This window comes from Lissotriton vulgaris, chromosome 2_1 (assembly GCF_964263255.1).
Source record: "Lissotriton vulgaris chromosome 2_1, aLisVul1.2, whole genome shotgun sequence".
Classification (NCBI taxonomy): Eukaryota; Metazoa; Chordata; class Amphibia; order Caudata; family Salamandridae; genus Lissotriton; species Lissotriton vulgaris.
The window spans coordinates 648,382,437-648,405,061 of NC_141687.1; the positions used below are offsets into that span (position 1 = coordinate 648,382,437).

The following is a 22,625-nucleotide window of genomic DNA, read 5'->3' on the forward strand; positions in this document are numbered from 1 at the left end:
GGTTTTAATAAGTAGTGAATTTGAAGTAGATTATTAATTTGTAATAACTTGGCTACCAATTCCTGTTGCTCAATGTGTAGCCAAATGGGCTGCACTGGTAATTGAAATTTGAATGAATACAAATACTAACTCCCATGCTCTTTCAGTCAGATCTTTCAGTCGGCTTGATTTATGTGCATTTTTCTGGATTGTGTATGCAGATACATGTGCCATGCATTCTGTTTTTTGTGGGATCTGGACAACAGTAACAAAATCAGTGAATAGATAACAATTCACCTGTTAACCCACTGGATATGGGTTGTCAGATTTATACGTTTCTACGACCATGCCCGTTCCAATTATTTATTTTTGGAAGTATGGACAGGTTTCAGTGCTGTTTTACGAAATGGCATTTAACTAATGGAAGAATGGACGACTTCAAAGGATCAATGGTAAGCAAGAGGGCCCAGAAAATGCTGTATCAAAAGAAAGAAAGTCCTAATTTAATTTAGTTTCTGGAGACAAGTTGGAAATGTGTTAAAACGCTCCCAAGTGGAAGGTGTAGTCAATCTAAGACAACTAGGTTCATAGTTATTTTACTATCTCTGACACTGCTTTAGTGCCATTAGAAATAGAGCAAGTCCATCCTTGGAAGTAGCTGTCTTGTGCTTCTTCTAAAGCTCTCTGCTAATCGAGCTAGGATCGTATAGGAAGTAATGAGCTTTGACCTGACCTCTGAGTGAAACCTATTAAGACAGTCTCCCACTTTAGAAAAACAGCATGGGTTATTAATCAAACTCTGTAGGGTTTCCTTGGGCTGATACTGTCCAGCGCATTTTTAATCACTGCCACGTTTCATACAGTCCTTTGCTAGGGCCATCGGATAGGGTTAGCTCAGGCTGGCGTAAAGTTACCTTCAAGATATGTCAATTATTCAATTCTTATTCTCTTTTTTATCTAACTATGTGGCCAAAAGCGGTAATATCAGAGCTTTGAACATTGGTGTGGTGCATCATGCATTCATGTGTTATGCTCTCCCCCACCTATAAATATGTACATCAACATTTATTTTATTCTTTAAAAAAGGAGCCTAATAGCCTTAGCCTATGGCTGAGAAGGTTGATGGGAGGATACTGATAATAAGAAAAAGCAAACTGACTGGGTAACACAGTTGCTGTTAAGGTAGCTTTACGTGACTCTTACATCCAGTCTTATAGACAAGAAACTGCTGACTCGCCGGTTTCTTCGTTTTCCTGTCGGGCGGGAACACTTTGCTGTGCTTGCTGATTCACGCTTGAAGCGTGCCGGGACCTGGTTGCTTGTTCCCCCCCGCCGCCGCTATTTACAACAAGCTGCCGCAGCGAGGGGGGACTACAAGCCCCACAATTCCTGCTGGCTCCTCCCCGCCCACCCACGCCGACTTCCGCGTCTGGAGGCGCTAAAACACCACGGCTCCCTCCGTGTCGTGGGACGACCGCGGGCGGTGCCGGGCGAAGCCCGGGCAAAGGGCAGGCCCTCTGAGGCCAGAGGAGGCTGGGCTGGGCCCAGTCCCTTTCATTCCTTGCTGTGAAGTAGCAGCACCTAAATAGGAGCGATTTCATCGGAGGTGTTAGAATAACCGTCTTCTATTTCTGGACATTTACCGATTATTCTCTGGACAATGGGTAAGAACACTCCTATGACTACACGTTCTAATTCTAGGATGAGAAAATGTACTACCACTCCTCTACCAACCCTGACTGCAATAGATAAAATGTTGCAAAGACGATTGGGGTGGTTGTCACTGCCATTGAGAGAACTGAGAGACGGCTCTCATTACCCCCTAATATGTGTTTACCTGCACTAGCTTCTAATATCTCTGTAACACTACCAAATACCTCGGATTCCATTCTCATAGATTCCTTTGCTGAGTTCCCCAGGCCCATAGATAATCAATGTACCTTGCCAAAAACAACCATATCGCCAGTTTCTTCCCCTAGGGCTACTAGACTTATCACTGACACCAACATTATTATCGCCCCATCTTCCGCTAGAGACCCCTAAACTGAATATTGATCTTACAAACTTATAGGGCTCAGATGTTGCCTTGATGACAAATTCCAACATATCTGTAGGATTACAAAATGAGAATCCCCCCCAAAGTAAAAGAGGACAGAAACTTAAACAGAAAAGAACAATTAAAAAGAAAAATCCACAAGGGGGTGGGGGGAGGGGAAAGGCGCTGGTAAACGGCAAAAATCGGTCTCTATTGCGCACTCACAAGAACAGGGTGGGGCAGCAGGTAAGGGCCATTTAGGCATTCCTGAGACCCACAATAGCGGTGAGAGTGTGGTGGTCGACGCAGATACGTTACCCCCAAATCCTGTAGGGTTTATGACTTACCTGGAGCACACATTGAGATCCCTAATTCTTCCACTGCTGGAAAGAACTAAAGTACTGGCTGAAAAAATGGGGAACCTTGAAAACTTGGTATTGGGTAATTCAGAAATAGTGAAACAACTTAATAGAAAGGGTGTGGAGAAGGAAGTCATAGGACCTGCTGTAAAACTCCCCACAGCTAACCGTGTTTCTAAAATTTCCAATAAAACGACTGCTATAGCAACTCAGGGTGGAAAGCTGCCAATACAACAACCTGTAGCTACTGTTATTAAAGCCCAGGTACCCAATAAAATTGCTAGTAGAACAGTGGGTGGAGATGCTCTAATGGATAAATCAGGGGGAAATCCTACCAGAGACAACGCAACTAAGAATATTGCTACTCGAAAGGTGAGACAGCCTAACATAGATTTACCCCCTGAGTCAATGCCATATACTGTGATACTGACTGGTGTCCCAGAGCTACAGACTGATAGGGTGGAATCCTATGTAATGCAAAACAAGGTCTTACATTGGTTAAGTACACATAGACCTTTACCAAGATATGTACATGCGGAAATTGTAGATGTACCTAGAGTAGACTGGATTGGGCATACATATAAAGATCTACCAGGGGATTGTATAATCGTAAATTTTAGGGATAGACTCACTGTCAGACACATCTGTGGGTGGAACCCTTTTGGAGAAACGACGGGGATTCAAACTCGAGACTTGTCTGACTTCTATCCTCAAATGAGACAGAAGATATCTAGATCAAACCCCTATCGGCAAATTGAGGATTGGGACAGACAAGGGACCAGGTTCAATGTCCCAACATTCAATCCTTTCTCTGCACTGTATGGGATGAAGGACATTGACTGACTCTACGGAGCCAAATCACACAAAGATCATGGAAGAACAACATCCCCAACAGGTGTAGATGTAGGTGTTGTATCTAGAATAATCTTAGAAGGGATAGAGGGCAAGGATAAAAAAGGCCTCATAGACCGTACTACGAAGGAGTTCCCTGGTAACAGCCCTGGGGTATCTTACATTTGTGTTAAAGACATATCATCTGGAAATAAGGCGGGGTCTGAAGTCATACTGGGCTCGCTGGCCAGCACAAATAAAAAGGATACATTGACACTCGTGAGCTGGAATATAGCTGGCTTAAGATCCAAATTGGGCAATGAGAACTGGATTAGCCTGGTTAACAGTCATGAGGTCGTGTGTCTACAGGAAACCTGGACTATGGACCCAGATCATGTTAATTGTTTCAGGACTTTTTCTCCAGCTATTCCTTCTTCTCATGGAAGGGCAAAGGGTGGATTGTGCACATATATATCAAATATGTTGTCATATGTTAAAATTGATTTTGTATTTAGTGATAGGTATCACCAGATTCTTAGGATTACCATTGATTCCGGCTTTTGCTTGGTATTAGTAAACTTTTATAATAATATCCAGTCGGATGATATAGATAAAGTTTTTAAATGTTTAGAAAGGAATATGAAAGCCATTGTAACACAGAGATCTAGAGAGGTCTGCATCATCTGGGCAGGAGATTTTAACTGTTCACTATGTACAAGAGCTGAAATAGGTACATGTGGTGTCATGCTCGACAAAGATATTGTTTTTTCTCATTTTGAACACACTAAGAGTGGAGACCATCTTAATGAGATTATGTTTGGTTTAGACATGGGCTTTGTAAATAACGTGTCTAGTCTGGATTGTCCATTTGTCCCCACTTTCAGTGGCAGAGGTGCCACAACCACGATAGATTACATAATTATGACTGCGAGACATGGGGGTATGGTACAGTCCTTTAGTACGCTCAATAAATCACTTAGTGACCATTTCCCTTTGAGAATTGCACTTCAGAGTGCACATAGTACTCTACGCCAGATAGGAGCGCCCAAAGTACGAATGGCTAATATCTCGATGACTAGGAATAACGGCTATGCTCTAAAATGGTCAATCATAGTCCCAGAAGACTTCCTTAATAAATTAGTGAAGAGTACCTTGCCACAGTTTGAGGCCTGTACAGACCCGAACGTTGATGATGGCATAGTTATAAATAATTATTTGGTTATAATCAATCAAATTAAAAACCTTCTTTGGGTTAAATCTAAAGGCCCTAAAGAGTCAAGAGTACGTTGGTTTGATTCTGCATGTACTAAAGCATACTCAAATTTGAAACCTGCATTACATGCGCCGCTCAAAGATAGGATGCTAATTAAGGAATGTAGATATAATTATAAACAGGCACTAAGAAATAGGAAAGACATTATTAAACAGGAAACCTGGGATGCTCTGTGTGAGGCCTCATAAAGCTGTGACACAGTAGCATTCTGGAAAGCTGTAAATTCCCCCTTCACAAGCTATAACAATACTGCCACAATAGAGGTAGCAATATCTGCAGCGGAGTGGGTTAAGCACTTCAGAGAATTATATGCTAGGGAGCAGGAGGGAGATCATCTCCCGGATCCTAAAATTATAAATGGAGATGAACACCGGTTTAAGAACACCCTGACATTTACTGCAGAAGAAGTCAGTGCTAGTATAAAGATCAGCATGGGGGGTAAGGCACCTGGACCTGACGGGGTCCCAGTAGACCTATTTAAGAATAATATTGACTTATGGGCCCCGATATTGGCCAGAGTTTTTAATTATACTTTTAAGAATGGTCCTCTTCCATCATGGCGTGAATCATTGATTGTCCCATATTTAAAAAGGGGGGAGAGACTCAGTTGCCAGTGCTACCGCCCTATCTCACTTTTGGATAGTACCATTAAAGTGTTTGGTAGGGTTATTTTAAACAGGCCGCCAATCATGGGCAGATGAAAACCACATAATTAGTGATGTACAATATGGGTTCTGGAAAGGGCTCAGTACAGTTGATCAGTGAATCTATACATGCTAGTTGAGAAATATACAAAGGTAAAAGAGGGTCGACTATTTTTAACTTTTATAGATATAACCTCCGCATTTGATTGCGTATCACATTGCAAGCTCTAGTTGGTTTTGAACAAAATGGGGGTAGATACATCTATTATTCACTTCCTAGGGGAATTATATCACGGGGTCATCCGCAAGAATCAGGTTTGGGAAAAATGGGGAATGCACGGAACCTTTTAGTATAGCGAGGGGCGTACGACAGGATTGCGTGCTGGCCCCATTCCTCTTCACTCTCTACATCAATGATGTGGAGAAAAGCCTCCTGAAGAAATGCAGGGACCTGCCTATGGTAGGAGAAAGATCTTTGCCCGCATTACTGTATGCAGATGATGCTGTCCTGATGGCACGTACCCCATTGGCCATGCAAGTTTTGGTTAGTTAATTTTCAAATTTTATGGCTGGCCTAAATTTAAAGATAAATTGTTCTAAAACTTTTACCATGGCTTGCCATGGTGGTATAAATAAAAAGAGGAAAACAGTTTTTATTGGTAAGACCCCTGTTGACATTACTCCAACTTTTCCTATTTAGGAGTTTTGTTCGAACTCAATGGTAATTGGATTACTGCAATTAAAACTCGTAAACTGTTGTAAAGTAAAGTCATAGCGGCATTAAAAAACTTTAGCCACAAAATGGCCAGGAAGCCCATAGGGGAAATGTTAACCGTTTATAAAGCTACTTGTTTGTCAGTAGTGACATATGGAGCAGGCTTATGGGGACACACGAATGTGACATGTCTACAGGTGGTAGAAAACCGTTTTATGAAGTATCTCTTGGCGGTCCCAACTAGTGTCTCTACATTTGCTTGTCACGTAGAAATGGGGGAAACATATCTTGTGGATATTATAAGAACTGCCCTGATTTTGTTATGGCTCAGAGTCTGGACTACGGATGAATGCGGCTTTAATCGCCTGATTTTAAACAATGTGTTAGGTTTAGAAAGGAATGGCAAGATGGGTTGGTTGGCATATCTAAAGAAATTCTTCTCTGATTTGGGAACTGTAAATTATTTTTACGATCCAACCTCGTCACGTAATATTTCAAGGAAAGCTCTAAAAGAAAAGTGTATGGCATTTTCACATGAACTTAGAACACAAACTGAAAAGAAAAAGTTAAGTTAATTAATTAATTAATTAATTAATTAATTGTGGGTTTATATAGCGCTAGAATCGACTCCCGGAGGAGTATCTCCGCGCTTCGACCGCTGGGGAACCCGTCCTGGCTCACCCTGAGAGATGGTCCCTAATGGGTACCAAGCATCCCCGGCGGTCTGGGGGGCCGTTGTGAAGATGAGGCAAGCTAATGCCCAGAGTTGCCGAGTGTGGTCCCTGACTGGAGTAGGCACAGAGGCGAGAATTATCGAGCCCGCTGACCCTGGTCCACGACCCTGCCGCGTCGGGAATCGAACCCTGGTCCTGGGCCGTCCTCTGCTTCGAGGTCTGCCGCCTCTAACCAGTGAGCCACACCACTCCACACAGTAGTAGCACATGCCCAGACGGTTATCTCTAATAAAGTGCAGCCGTACCTTGAACTTCAGATGAGCGAATATGAGAGGTTTTTGTTAGTCCGCTTCAGGTTTAATTTATTATTTCGGTTATTCCGTTTCCCGGGTATGAAGGATTGGTCTAAACAACTGATTAAATGTCCCTGCGATGACATTTCAGATCAATCAGATATGCACATCCTATTCTTCTGCAAATTCTATAGTACACCAAGACGAAGATGGATTATTCCCCTACCAAAGATTATGGAAGTTAACCGCTGCCGCCCAGCACTTTTAGCTGTACAGAAATTGGACAACATTTTAACTATCGTATTTATTTCCTCGTTTTAAAAAAATGCTTTTAAATTACGAAAATCAATGGTAGCCTAAATATGATGTATTGTATATGATATCATTCATGAACTGTTATTTGACTTATGTAGTAATTTTTATATTTCTGTGACAACGTATTAATGGTGCTTATGATTAATTTGTTAATTGATTGTGATTTTATCTGAACTTTTATTGTTATTGAGTTTTAATAACCGAATAAAGAAATTTTGATTTGATTTGATTTGACAAGAAGCTGCACAGAAGTGACTTGCCAAATTCAGCATTGCTTTAGAAAGAATCCTCAAGAGTGTCTTTTAGTAGACTGTGTGTAGATTTGATGACACAGCTGCTGGCAAATGTTTCTAAATGGTACATGTCTGGAGTATGCTATAGAGTCATATTTACCCCAGGTGAAATGTGTCAAGATGCCTCATAGGAGGTAAGCCGCATTCAGCGTGTAACAATGGGTATTAAAAGATGTAATCCATTTGACAAAGGTAGTTTCAGCAGATGTGCGGCTGGCATCCTTGCCTCCTAATATCACAAAATGTTAGTCGGTCAAATGCAAGTACCTGATTTATTGGATGTAAAAGTGCAAAGTGTATTTGTGATCCGAAACATATTGCATCTTCTAATTGAAGTAGGTGCTACAATGGGGAAATAATGTCAGGATGAAAATGTTATTCAAATGGAATTCAAGCACAATCTGTGGGGCCAAGATGCGTAAAACCTCAAGACCACCTTGAATTTGAGCAATTTAGATAATGATTATGTATTTTATAGGACTTGCATCTCACTTGTGGCACCTGGCCTTCCATGAGAGGAAATTAAACTTCAGCAAGACAGGCCACGTCTTCGTTTAGAAGAGCTTCAAGTCAAATGGGGTCAACAACGCTGTCTAGAAAGTGATATAATTCCTAAGAAAGAGTGGAATGCCATACTGGAGGAAAACGATCATCAGGCTGGTGAACTATCCTTTGCCAGCCTAATTAGGTGTAGCAAAAGATTTTTCTGATAGTATACATTTTACTGGTGGCCTCTTGCACACCTGATTGAGCTAGATGAGGTGAAAAACCAATAAACCAATAACACCAGCCAAAGAGCAAGGCCCAGTGACAGCAGAACCTCAGCCACTGACCCCTGCTGTTGGGTTCTAAGTAGAGTACCAAGCAGAAAAATATTGTGCTACCAAAATATCGTAGCCAAAATATCAACTGCCAAATATTGTAGAAGTATGAATATATAAGTTAAGTATAGATGTACTATTCCTAATTGAACTTTTATATAAATTAAAAGGGATGTGTATTGTGAAGGTAGAGATCCACAATGAGACAGAGGGGCTTATTAGGAGTACAACGGTCTTGAGAACGCCGTACCCGGGTGGCGCTACAAACTCCATAACCTAGGAGGTCCGGCCGCCTGATTGCAAGTCTGGCAGTTAGATCGCCACCCAGCCCACTGCAACACCGCCAGCACCACCAGGATCCTGAACCCCGTGATGCTGGCGGTGTTCAGAATGGGGGAGGAACACAGACTGTGCTGAGCCCTGCACCGTTTTCAATATTACGACTTGCCCTTCAGCAAGCCGTAAAAAAGCTGGCAGAACAGAAAGGAGGGGCCCCCAAACTGAGCCTCCGGGCATTGTTGTGCATTCTGCAATGTGACAGGAGGCACATGTTGTGCCTCCCTACATATGCACTGTGTGGCATGAATGAAATGGTGCATGCCAGCAGTGGGTGCATGACAGTGCAGGCGCTGTTGGGCTGCAGCACTGGCTTCAGGACTCAGTCAGCCGAAGCATGCAGACAGTACAAGACCACTTCCATCACACCACCGGCCCAGCTGTCCATTTGTAATGCAGTGGTCTTATGACCGCTGGCATTGCGGTCTTGTGATGTAGGACGCTTAGGCAGTCGGAGCACCAAAGTCGTAATAAGTCCCAGAGTCTTCAGCCATTTTTCCTTAGAGAACACATTTGCGTAATTTCTTTGCACACTTTTTGATGGTGGAATCAGCTAAATTTATCATAAAACATGTGGAGCCTTTCAATTTTCTGTTAAGGTTTTTGTAATGCGGACTGAAGCAGAGATGGTTCCGATTGGGCCAGCTGTCCAGCATATTATTCCAAATTATACAGATGACCATTATTCAGTGATAATCCGGACCCAGTGATAGCAGTACAGAAAATGACTTCTCCCACAAAACTGGAGTGAACTTTTTTAGATAGTGCTGAAGAGGGCAGTGAGTTTCTGGGGAAATCATTTTGACTTCTAGGAGTGTGTATAAGCTGGGGCTATGGGTTTTCTCCCACTGGCCAATCGCCTCTTTAACTGCTGGTTTAACCATGAAGAGGAGGAAACATAGAATGGGTTCTGAGAGGAGGAAGTGGTACTACTAATCCAAGTTCAGAAATGTAGGTATCGTCATTGAAGTTATAAATTATAGCATAATTGGGGACTGCATGCAGGTATTCCAGACTGCTTTAACTTCCCCTAATTGAAAAAATCAGAGTATATGTACGGCATTATGAAATGCAGACTACCTTGCCAAGGTACATCTTCCAAAATCGATAAAGTGTTTCATGCCCAATTAAGAGAAAAAGATTGCACAAAGCAGCACTGCAGCATAAACCCTAATGCTGTTGCGCAGTAAAACCACCAGTGGAAATTTGTAGAAAATGACGATGATTGCAGCTGGATAGGTACCACTGTAAAGCAGGCTAAATCGTGTACACAGTTCGATTAAGAGGTCAGCAGCTTCCCTGACAAAGCATGCCTAATACTTGGTGTCAGTGGCGGCTGGTGACATTTGAAAGTGGCGGGGCGTAAACAGGTAGCCTCTGCGGGCCGGCGAGTCGCCGAAAAAGTTATTAATCCGCCCAGCAGTGACTGGAAGGGCCAATTACATCTTGACAGGGGGAAAGAAAAATCAATTTTTCCCGCCCGCATCGTCAGGGAAGAGCCACCTGGCTAAGCAAGCAGGGCAGGGTGCTGCCTGCTCCGGGAAATGAGGACGGCGAGCCGGCAGATGGCACGAGTATCTTTGCTAGCACAGACCCCACACACCTCGACGGCACTAGATACACACAACCTGTGCTGGCCGGCTAAAGCAAAGCCAAAGACATTTTGCAAAGTTCGTCTGACATTAAGGTTAAATTTAAAGTGAATTGAAATATAAAAAAACGTACCTTGGCTTCCCGACTAGAGTCCCGAGACTGCTCCCGCCGTCCTGCATTTGAATGCCGCCGCTCTCCTCACTGAAGCCTGCAGGCAGCCTCCCTCCCCTCCATGGCAGCCGGCGCTGATTGGTTCGGCCGGCTGCCCTAACTGCGTCATATCTCCGAGTCTGCATCCTGCAGAACGGAGAGTGGGAGGAGGCTTGGGAGAGCGGCTTGCCCACTGTTGCTAATACTGTCTGTTTGGACAGCCTCTCAGGCTGTCCAAACAGTCAGTATTAATAACAGTGGGCAAGCCACTCCCCCAAGCCACTCCCCCCTGCCCTGAGGCTCGAGTTAGTAACCAGGAAGTTCGCTGCTTTCTCGCCGTGCGAGAAGGGCAGGCCGAAACAAATGGTAGTTATAAATAAATAACTACCATTTGTTTCTGCCTTCTTCTCGCACGGCGAGAAATCAGGGGGGGCAGCGCCCAAACGCCCCCATGTAGAAACCGCCGCTGCTTGGTGTTGCCTTTCAAGGTCACTTATTTACTCTGGTTCATATGAGAAGAACCATGAACACAGTTAGGGTTTTTACCACCTAACTTGGAGTGAATTTTCTCTCAGATTCTTACTTCAGCTGTCATCATGCAGTATCTTTTATATCATTGAAGATTTTCTTTTTAGCTTGTGACTCTTTCCCAAGTGAATTATTCACTATTTCTGTAAAAAACATACCTTCACTGTTTGTAAAATTACCCATCTTCTGGAGAACAACATAAAAGATTTTCGGTGGAACTTTGCATCAATTCCATCGGGCTAAATCAGTAATGCGAAAAGGGAACTCTGTTTCCAATATACAGACAGTTTCATATTCATACACACCCATAATCAAGATGTGATACCCTTCTGCACCCAGCTAATCTAAGAAACAGTGGATTACTCACATGATTAAGTAAGAGCGCAGTGTATGCTCTTTTTCTTTAAAATCTGACTTTCCCATAAAGGAATATTTTAAATTACAATTTCTCAGACACCAAACTTGACTCTCACCTGTTCCCCCATCAAAAATTAGCACTTATTACATGTAATAAGGTAACCCAATGTATCCTTCCAATTTGTGACTCTCACTACCAGGACATGTAAAACTTTAAAACACATGTCAAACATTTCAATTACAATTCACCTTGCCCTAGGATCTGTTCAGAGCCTACCTTAAGGGTGACATTCATGTATTAAAATGGAAGGTTTAGGCCTGGCAAAAGGCTTATTTTGCTGGTCAAAAAAGCAGTTTAGAACTGCACCCACAAGCTGCAATGGCAGACCCGAGACATGCGCTGCAGGCCCACTAGTTGCATTTAATTTAGAGGCCCACGGTGTATGGTATCCCACTTTTTCAAGGGCGTATAAGTAAATTAAATATTCCAATCAGGTGTAAGTCAATTTTACCGTGTTTTAGGAAGGGAGCACAATCACTTTAGCAATGGTTGGAAGTGGTAACATATACAGAGCAGCAAGGCCAAAAATCTAATTCGAAAAAATAGAGTTGAAGGGAAAATGTTTGTGGGGAGACCACCTTGAGGCTGACAAGTCTAACATACATAGACTATTTATTCCTCATCTCTGGGCAATTTGCCTCTTACTGTGTCTACTACATCTGTGCCCTGCATTTTATTTGCCAAACTTGCAGTGCAATGAAGAAGGTCATATCGCTTTTTGCACAGACAAACCGGCTGCTTTTGCCAAAATTTGTTTTATGGAGAGTTGGGGGGAAACCTTGGATTCACTGATATCTTGGTACCTGTGCATATTTCTCTCTACCCGCGTAGCATTGTCCTTTTAATCTAACATGTCAATGTGCTACTTTTACTCGCAAACGCTCCATTCAGTGGTTTATTTTAAAAATACTGATAATTACTATTTTCGTTTATTCCTTACACTTTGCTATTATTGGTGCATTTTAGATGCTTATTCTACCGATCAGCCTGAAATGTACTATACTGTAATACTGGATGTATGATGGAGTTCAAACAGGGCAGGTATTAAAACACTATCTGGCTGTATACAAAAATGACAAACTCCAAACACACAATAATAATATGGTCAATTTGTTTTTCAGCAGTGCTGTATGGGATATGCACTACATAGGAAGCGGTAATTTTTCGCGACTCTGCTATTACAACTCTATTTAAACTGAAAATGCACCGGAGGGCAATTTACAAATTAAAAAGCACTTACTTGATCCAGGGACAACAAGGATGTATAGACCTTGGAGAGTGGCAACCACCGCCTCGCCATACAAATTCTTCCACGGGATTTTCAGATTGAGTTTATCTAAATAAAAAAAGCAACATTAACATTCCGAGGCATTCAACACAACCACATCGATTACTGACAAATACACTACACTGGCACCCATCCATGTCATGCTGCATTATTCTATTATGTAGCCCACGTGCACTTATTTTGTTATTACCAGAGACTAAGTTTTGCTATTAATGTTTTAAATTTCAAAAAAATACAAAATGTATTTGTGAGCTTTTGCAACAGAATATACAATACAGGGGAGTATAAAAAAAAGATGGGACGTGACGGGTTGAAAGCTATCTTTTATCAAACTACTGCAAATAAAAAGCATCTTGCAATAAAACGTAGACCTTGTTAAAGAATACTGATTTCCTTATGACGATTATTTCAAATGAGGCTGGCTCATTCTGTAAAGTGGTCCTGCGCAATCAACACGTTCTGCCCTGTCCAGTAAAATGTACAATACGACAAGGGCCCGTTTTAGATCAATGCCGGATTGGGGCCATACACTGTATAGCACTGAAAGGAGATATCGCACTTCATAAGTTAATCATTCATACCACTCATGTAAACAGATGTGTTCAGCTGTACAATGACCTTTCAAAAATATAATTTCAAAACGAAATAAACACGTAGTAACACCACCGTGGAATTGGGGCATGGCTATTGCACAAAAGAAAAAAACATGCCGCCACCTACACGTGGCAGAAATATGCTTCCAATAAAAACGCTAAAGCGATCCATTGCACATAGCGGTAATAGTGATAAAGAAAACGGAGGGCAACCGACTATGTCTAGTAGGAACCTAAGTTAACGTTTTATTTGAGAAACAATAGTTCAGCAGGGACTCAATTCCTAATATTTACATTGTAATCTCTGGTAGTACAATTGCCAAAGTATAAGAGATAACACACAACACACCCTAGCTAGAAAATAAAGCGTATATTACAAATCTTTAAGAGGGGGGCAAATCAAAGAGTGCTAGATGCCGAAACATTCAATAACAATTTACTGAGGTCAATTCTGCCAGTTTGAGTTCTAAAATATAAAACATTATTTCTTGACAATGCAAAAACGACTAAGGTATAGATGCATCAAGCTAAACACCGCTCGCAAAGGGGCAGATTCTCAGAATCTGCCCCTTTCCGACCGGTATTTTTGCATTTGGGATGCATCATCCCAAATGCAAAAATCGCAATTTAAGAAATCGCAAAATTGTGATTACCTGAATTGCAATTGCATTTAAGGAATCTCAAATTGAGATTCCTTAAATGCAATGCATTAAAGTTTAAAAATTAGCGATTTCGCTAATAGGGGGAGCAAATTACCATGAAGTTAAACTTCATGGTAATTTGCCAAAACTTTGAAAAATGCACTAAAGTGCATTTTTCAAAGTACCATTTTACACACAAACATGCCCTTAGGGCATGTGTGTGAGCAAGATGTACCCATATGCAGATTTCAGTGGTGCAATAGGGTGTCCTTTTGACTCCCTGGCACACTTGAGATTGCAATCTCAATTTGTGATTCTCTAATTGAGAATCGCAAATTGAGATTGTCTTCCCATTCATTCCTATGGGCCTCTAGGCCCATAGGAATGAATGGGGAGGTATTCCTTAATTGCGACTCGCAATTTGCGAGTCGCAATTAAGGAATTTTAAGAAATTGCTATTTTTTAAGCGAGTTCTTCATGCATAGCATTTTGCTATTCCTTATTAGCGAATCCTTATTTTTCGCTAATAAGGAATCGCAAAATGGATGCTTGAGGAATCTATGGGTAAGTCTGATTGATGAGATGTTGGCGATTCGCTCTTTTAGAAGTTATGAGGCCATGATTAGGACAGGGTAAAGTTAAGGGGCACCTAGGCATGAAAAATAATAAAAGAAACCATTGTTAAATAGGCTCAAGATGATGCCTTCAGGGATAATCTAGACAAGAAACAACTTACTTACTTTGCAAGAAGAGCTGGCTTATTTGCAAAAACACAAAGAGAGATCCATATGGATGCCAAGTCCTAACAGTAAGATAACTGTGAAAGAGAATTTTTGATTTTTTTTATTATTAAGAAATAGTAAAATAGTAACCGAGGTGTGACTGTGCCACTGTTGGGATTTGTATCTTTAGGATCCTGCCTCTTTTTTCTCAATGTCAAGAAATTAACCCGTGTATGTATTTTGAAGGACCGATACTGGATAACTTGACCTCAGTCAATTATTATGGTATAAAAGCGAACTTGTATGGAGTCCTCACACATTTCACTATGTGTACACATCTGGGGACCTAGCACACTTTGGGTTGCCCGGTCTTAAGGATCATTAATAAAAGCTTTATTTGACGGCTAAACTATACTCTACGTAGGGCTGAACGTTTAGGCAATTTTTCTACCAAACATTATGTTGTAAATTTTAGGAAACGTGTCCCTGGTGAACCATTGTTTCATACAATAATATATCATTTTATCAAAATGGCACGGTGATCATGGTGATTCCCAGCAGAAGGTGTGAAAACGAATAGAAACCCTTTGTAGATCGAATGAGTACAAGTGACAACAGGTTTTCTGGAGGACCAGGGCAGTCTAGTTTCCTGAGCTCCAGTTGCATCAACTGGAGAAATTCACCGTTGTTGACACAGTACTTCTGGACTTAAACCAGATACCAAATTCTCCTCTACAGGTTAGCGATCTAAGCAGTACAAGCCTTACTTAAAGAGGCGAGGTGGGTTAGGCATTCCGAATATTGTTTACACTGTGATACCAATTAGTAAGATTAATGTCCAGTTAATGCATTAATTTATAAAAGAAAAGTACTTTATTGCACAAAATAAAAAATATAGCACACATAAAACTAAGATACACAGAGAAAACAAACTAAAGTCTCCACAGCCCGCTTGGCCACAGGTCTGACCTCCAACAGTATTATTTACAGCACCTGGATGCTAAGGACTATTAAAACACAGTTAACACTGCATTATAAAGACTATGGTACACATGGTTACTGTTCAAAGCAAGAGAATTGGTATCAATACTTGTATTGTAATGATTTGGTCTCAGCAGTTGATATGAAGTGACCGGCTCACTGTCCCTCCACCCAAAGCAACAGAAGTGTCCATCCTTGCTTTGTGAGAACCCTCCTCTCATAGCGTCATGGTCTGGTTAGGTATGCCTGATGTATTGGCACAGTTACTGGAGTCCACATAGTCCAGTAGCCACTGGGATAGCTGGTGGAGAGTAGTGGCTGGCCGGGGTGTCCGTCCACCTTGATATACTCGCATGACAAAAAGAGGGTGGGAGCCTTTACCAAAAAGCCCATTGGCCGCAGTCTGTAGTTTCTAATAACAGGGCACCCATGGTGATGGTGCTACTTGCTGCTAGTACAGGACAGGCAAGGACAAAGCTGGAGACTATAGAAGTCCTGAGGCAGGGATCAAGGATTCAAATTGGGAGGTCTTCAAACAGGCACTTTTCCTCCAGCTACAGATGGTAACTGACAACACCCACAGGTTCCCATTGCACAGAGAAGCAGTCAGGAGTGAAGCAGTCTCACTTGGAGGTTCCACAGTCTCCCTCGAAGTTGATGTGCGGTGTGAGAAAGTGAGTTGTTGGTTGAGGGTGGGGAAGCCCTACTCAAGGAAAAGCCATAATACTGGTCAGGATAAACCACAAAAAGTGACTAAATTACCTCTGCTCAACCCGTTGGTAGCTTGGCCCAATTCAGTCAGGCTTAACTTAGAGGCAATGTGCAAAGTATTTATGCAGCACACAAACAATAATAAAGTGGAAATACTACACAAGAAAAATCCCACACCAATTTAGGAAAGTAGAGTAAAAAATAATAAATTATTTGACACCAAAATGACAAAAAGTCTATCAGTAGAACCGGAGATATGCAATTTTAGAGATTTAAGGTAAATATAGCTGCTAAAAGTACACAGCACCTCTCGGGGCTATTGGCTATTGGGTAGTGCGCAACAGAGTGAAAGTCACAAGATCAGGCTGACCGCGCTGGAGCGCCGCTGGACACAGGGACCAGGTTAGTCCTGCTGAAATAGTTAACTTCTAAAGTCCAGCGAGAACATTTCTGTTTGCGGTAGCGGACACCACCAGGAACAGGGAGAGCATTGAGGATGGTTGTAGCTGTGGCATAAGGAGAAGCAGGGCATCGCAGGTGGTCATAGCTGTAGCACGAAGATCCTGTCGGCGTCGCAGATGGTCATTGCTGGAGCTTCACGGTGGTCACCAAGGGCTGTCAATGCTTTAGCACGAAGTGCAGATCTAGCGTTGCTTGTCGTCTCTGTAGCACAAAGTCAGGTTCCTCAGAGCTTTACTTTGCCGGCAGAGTGGTTGGCAAGGTATGAGAGCGAACAGGCCCGTTTGTGGTTGCAAATAGCCCAAAACTTCACGTTTTTTCGAATTTCGGCAAGGAGGAGTTAAAGTGATGTCACACCAAGGGTCCAGGACCTGAGGGGCCCCTCTTGGGGATCAGGAACTTACTGCATTAGAGGACAGCAGGAGTCAGGCCGGTCTAGTTGCAGTTCCAGGAAACTGGTATGCTGGGAAGATGAAGGGAGGCCTCTGGAGATTATTATGTTCCTGTAGCTCTAACAGTAGGTCAGTTAGCTGTACCTTTGGAGTCACTTCAGCTTGGGATGAGTAGTGCAGGTCCAGTCTTCTCAGCAAGCAGGGCACGCTTCAAGCAACAGGGCATCCGTCTGTAGTATCCACAGGTCCAGGAGTATACTGGAGAGTGGGTCTGAGGGTTCTTTTTTATGTCGAGCCTAGTGCAGGGCGCATACGCTGTCTAGGAAAATGACCTCTTGGAATCACTCTGGACTTTTCACCCTTGTGTTTTTTTTAGCATTTTTTCTACTGGGGTTTGCGTGCGTCTTTCTAAAAAGACAGCACGCAATTGGGCAAAGGCGGGTGCATGTCCCTCCTTTCCAGGGAAATGGATCCGCCTACGGTTTGCGAATACGAGCAGGGGGGGCCATCTGTTCAGGGTCATTTCACCATCTGTTTTTAATTAGCGTGTTCGTGTTTGCCGTGCTGCCATGCTCACTCCGACCGCTTCTCTCTCGCGCCATTCCTTTAAACCAACCCTCTCTTTCCATGCCACATGCACATGCACAGCCCTGCCAATGCTCTGTTTGGCAGGGCTTCTCCCTGTCTGCCCTCACACTCTGGTTTTTCTTTCTTTTTTTTCATCATTGTTCTAAACAGCTGTTCAGATCAGAGCTCTACACACACGTTCCTCACCAAGAATACAGTGTACCACTGATTAACTAACTGGTCTGGTAATTTAGAAATCTGAAAGGTGAATAGTAGTGTCCTTTCATATTCCACGCAGAAGTTTAGGCCTGCGCTCGGCACTCAGACAAGCCAATGTACTGGGCCCACAACATACACTTATGTGCTAACAGGCCCGTGCTCCTCCCCGATTGTAATCGCCCCCGAGCGCAGTCAGTCCACCGACAGCAGCTTACTTTGCATTGTGTTATTATTATGTTCATGCCAGTACGCCCATGTCTTCCCATGTTGCCTTACTCTAGCAGTGAGTGGGCACACTCTGGTCTTGAGCCTGCTAATCAGCGCATCCAACCACATACTGCACCCCAAGAGTTCACAGAGCCGAAACACTGAACTGTATGATCTGAAAATTCCCACCCATCAGAGACAAGTTCAAGAAAACAAAGACAGTCCAGCAAACAGGTGAAAGTGTGTACACAGGCTCCAAGGGATTCTCGAGTCTGCTGGTGATAACTGTTTGCCTGGGTTGGCTGTGGCACTAGAGCGCCTTATTCCTATTACAGGATTTCAGAGAACGCTGCAGGGGTCTGAGACATGTATTGGAAGGGTTTCCAGCGTGAACTACCCCCTCCTCCCACATGCACATCTACAAGCCCGTTGTTAAAGGTCTGGAGAGAAGGTTTGGTAACCGGGCCTGGAGCTTCCGTGCTCGTAGGAGGGACTTCCCGCACGAAGCAGCACCGGAAACAGTTTGTAGCTTCCCTCCAGCTCGTTGAATCAAATCTTATGAGATGACAGACCGGCGCAGCTTTACCTAGGTAATCACAGAGCCTTTTAACTTATTAATGGATACCACCCCTTTAGGCCAAATCTAACCTAAGGGGATCAGAGGCTAGGAGCTAACAGACGAACCAGGAAGCACCCACCCCTTGGTAGAGAGTTTTTATGAAAGATTCCTACAGAGCAACCCATCCATCCCTGAGGCCGACCGCACAACCTCCTCTCCATCCACACCACCAAGAACCAGCCATGTGGGGGATTATTGAAAAAATTTCCATCATGCAGTGGTGTCATTAGTGACCGAGGGTAAAAATAACTCAGGTCCCTCGTAGGAATACCATTTGGACCCCGCGTATCGTACCAATCAGTGTGTGTAACCACCCTGTGGTCCCTAAAGTTAATTGCAATCACATGCCCTGGAATGTCTTTAGGCCTCTGTCCTATCCACCCTAGTCTCCTTACGTTTGTTATCTCTCCATTAAGGTGGGGTGGCAGAGGTCTGTTGTTTCTGAGCCAGTGGGTTACCTTGTTTTTTAAGTCAAAGTAGCCTTCCCGCCTACCTTCTTGGAGCTCAGGGACCCCTGTGAGTATGATTATAAAGGGGGCCGAATCGGGTGGTAAGTTTATATGGTGATGAGTATTATGGTTTTTTCTCTGCGGGCGTTCAGCTTTGCTCAGATTTCTTGTTGGTTCAAGTCTTGGCGGGGGAATATTTTTATGGGCAGTTTTAAGAGTACCCTTATCCTTTTTCCCGTTTATAGTCAACCCCCCGGCCCCTATGGGAGTGGGGGTTTCAGCCTCTGGTGCCGAATTCGGGGGGTCTATCCTATTTTCTTTAGTTTGGGCAATTTCCTTGACCCTCTCGGTAGGAAGATTTTCTTTTGTGTTATGATATGCCTTATCAGGACGTGTCGGTAGGGCCGCGGTATGAAGTTTCTGAACTTCTGTAGTAGCAGGTTGTTTAATATGATCAGATTTTATGTGAGATGCAAGATCTTTCAAAAGTTTGCTATTTTCATTCGCTAGTTCTGTTAGGTTAGAAAGATCATTGCCCAGTTTTTTCACCCTCTCTAGTAGAGGCATAATTAGCGATTTCATAAGGTGCTCTATGTTTTCCACAGTGCACGGAAATACACCATCTACTGGTACGGGAGGGACAATAGTGTGTGTGATCTCGACACTTTGCTGGTTTTTCCTGGGGTTGTTCAATGGGGTCTTTCCTAGGATAGTTTTTCTGGAAAGTCTGGGAACTTTCGTGGTTCTCCCCTTCAGGGGTGGGCCCTTTTTCCTCTTCAAGTGTACTCTTATAGGTGGATTGCCCATTAATGGTTTATCTATGTTGCCCTTAGGAGTTGGTAACGGCAATTGCAGTAAAGAGGGCTCAACTGAGGATAAATCTGAGGAAAGCTCTAAAGGAACCTTACTGGGGGAGGGACTGTTAACTGTGATATGGGAAAGTGAATGATCTTGGAATATAAGCGGGACATCTATATCTACAGGTTTATCTGTCTGTACGGTTTGTGTGGGTGAAGGTATTGGTGATATACTAGTGTCTTTTGAGGACAGCTTACTTCTTTGGGAACCAAACGATAATCGTCTTTCAACAAGGGCAATTTCATGCTCTAAAGCTGCAACCCTCTTAGTTAAGTAGGCATCTAGTGGCCCTATCACATTTGCCCTCCCATGCGGGGTAAGTAAGTTGGTGGATCCCTTGTTAGACATGACAGTTTATAGAAACAAGTGAGCCAACTAATAGTCGTTAGTATATGCCACTACCAGCACTAGTTCATCAGGGGATTGTTCATCCGAGAATTAGGATTTGATGGTTCAAAATGGAAAAGACAGTACGTTATAATGTTCCTTGTAATCTTAATGGTAAGATTCCTTACTGGTAAAACAGCAGATGTTAGAGGGGTGGGAAGGTCCGGTCTTGGATGGTCTTGGACGGGCTTAGACGGGTCCGCCCTTGGTCAGGGCTTCGTCCGGGTGTCCCGCTCGCGTCCCGCGTTGCGGGAGTGCCCCCGCTTTGTAGCGCCTCCAGGCGCTAATTGATGACACGCTCCTGAAGCGCCGCCGCGATGATCCCTGGAAAACCGAGTTCCTCCCAGCAGCCGCCGCAGGTGTCGCTAGTGCGGCGGCGGGAGGACTCGGCGTGTGGGACCCGGCAGGCAGGGGAACAAACGGGTGAGTCCTTGGTAAACGGCTCCTTCACAGTAGCCCTTCCGTGTACAAAAAGAAATGCCATTTCAACTAGTCTGGATGGACTGCATCTTACCTGTCCTCCGATGCCTGTTTTGCGGAGAAGAATGCGTGTTAGACTTTTGTTTGACACTCCCATCATGTGCGCAACCGGACATGAATGCTCTACTGGACCCGATAACTGCCTATGTTCTGCAACGTCCTCAGCATACTCCAATGTTGATGGCGGCATTCCTTGAGCCATCGCAGATAGTAACTCCACCTGAAGGTATGGACACCGGCTCCTCCACTGTCACCCAGGCTTTGGACGGCGCACAGCCTGGCCCAGCACCGGTTGTGTAAGGCTTGGAACATCATCTGTGCTCAACTGACATACTCTGAGGTGCTACAGGGGCTGTCTACTGTGGAAGCAAGCAACAAAAATGTTGCGTCTACCAGCCAGGACACAAACATTTTGACTGACATTTGGCTCATTGTGTGCTGGACAAAATTTGCCCTTTTTAATAACAAGCTCAATTTGGAACTCAGATACAAAATTGACATTCCTTTTCATTGATTTGAGCATGAATGACTTTCGAATGCTTATAGTGGTTCAGACTATACCAACTGACACTTTTTAGAGCTAGGGCATGCAAAATTGTTTTTCTTTTTACATTTTCAAGTCTTTCAGAAATTTTTAGATGATTTTTAAACATTTTTAGCTAAAGACATATTTTTAACACTTTTTGCGTACCAATGTCTACTTATATTGGTAGTACACTTAGAGGTTACATATGTCGTCCAGTCTGAAGAGAAGTGGGTGTTGTATTCCATATAGGTACCCTATATAAGCGCAGGTAACACTGCAACCTTTCACCTGTATCCTTCCCTACATTACATACATAACGGTTCATAGGGACTGACATTTTACCAAGATACAACTCTGCATTCAGAATGCTGGTTTTTCCCTAGTTCGAAACTCATACATTATGCATGAGGCTTCTTGGAAGTTCAGCAGGAGGAACATCTCCTGTACAATATCTATGTATAAAGATTAAGCCCAACATCATCCGTTAGGCTGACACAGTAACACAGCAAGGTAGGACCCCTGGGGAGACCTGTGGGTGTATATATATATACATCATGTCTTGCTTAGACAGACAGAGGAGACTGACTTCCCGGCTGATACACTGACCAGAGACGCTGAGGTTCCTGCATGCAGACACTCCAGCTCACAGTGGTCTTACATCCCTCGCGGGGTGTCCAACTCGAGACAAGGAAAGGGTCCCGAATTTTCTCCTTTCTCAGGTAATGGGGTTGACTAGACCTTAGAGGGATTCTTGGCATAACACCTACACTGATGCTATGTACATTTAGGTAGATCTAGTTAGGGAGACATCATAGGTGTATGCACTTTATTATCATGTTTTTTTATGTACTTGTATATATTCATGATTACTGGAAAATGGTAGAACTATACCAACCGTTTACTTCCGTAGTAATGCTAATCATATATCTCTGCTACTGTCTGATTGTTGTTACAGCAAATCTATTCTACACTAGAATAAGAACTGTTCAATAAATATTTATTGAAACGCCAAGACTGTTTATTCTGTGTATCACTGAGACAAACTAAGTGAGCACGAGTGACGGAGCGAAAAGTAGTATATTAGTTCCACAATCCTGAGGAATCAGGATTGTCATGTTCTGAGGTTACCAGAAATTATTCTCCCCCCGATAAGAGTTAGCTTATGCAAACAAGCTAACATATCCGGGGGGAGAGGGGGTGCTCAGAACCAGTCTGCCACCAAACCCACAGTTTATGTTATCCGAACATGCAGAACCTGTATTGGATATA

At 43.2% G+C, this 22,625-nt stretch overlaps 1 protein-coding gene across 1 annotated transcript in view; it reads right to left on the minus strand.

Annotated features, from left to right (window-relative positions):
- Positions 1-22,625, minus strand: part of VPS13C (vacuolar protein sorting 13 homolog C) — a 2,437,235-nt gene that overhangs the window by 2,294,111 nt on the left and 120,499 nt on the right. The window contains exon 4 of the mRNA XM_086955811.1: positions 12,498-12,593. Coding sequence (XP_086811937.1) covers positions 12,498-12,593 — 96 coding nt within the window. The remainder of the gene's footprint in view (positions 1-12,497; positions 12,594-22,625) is intronic.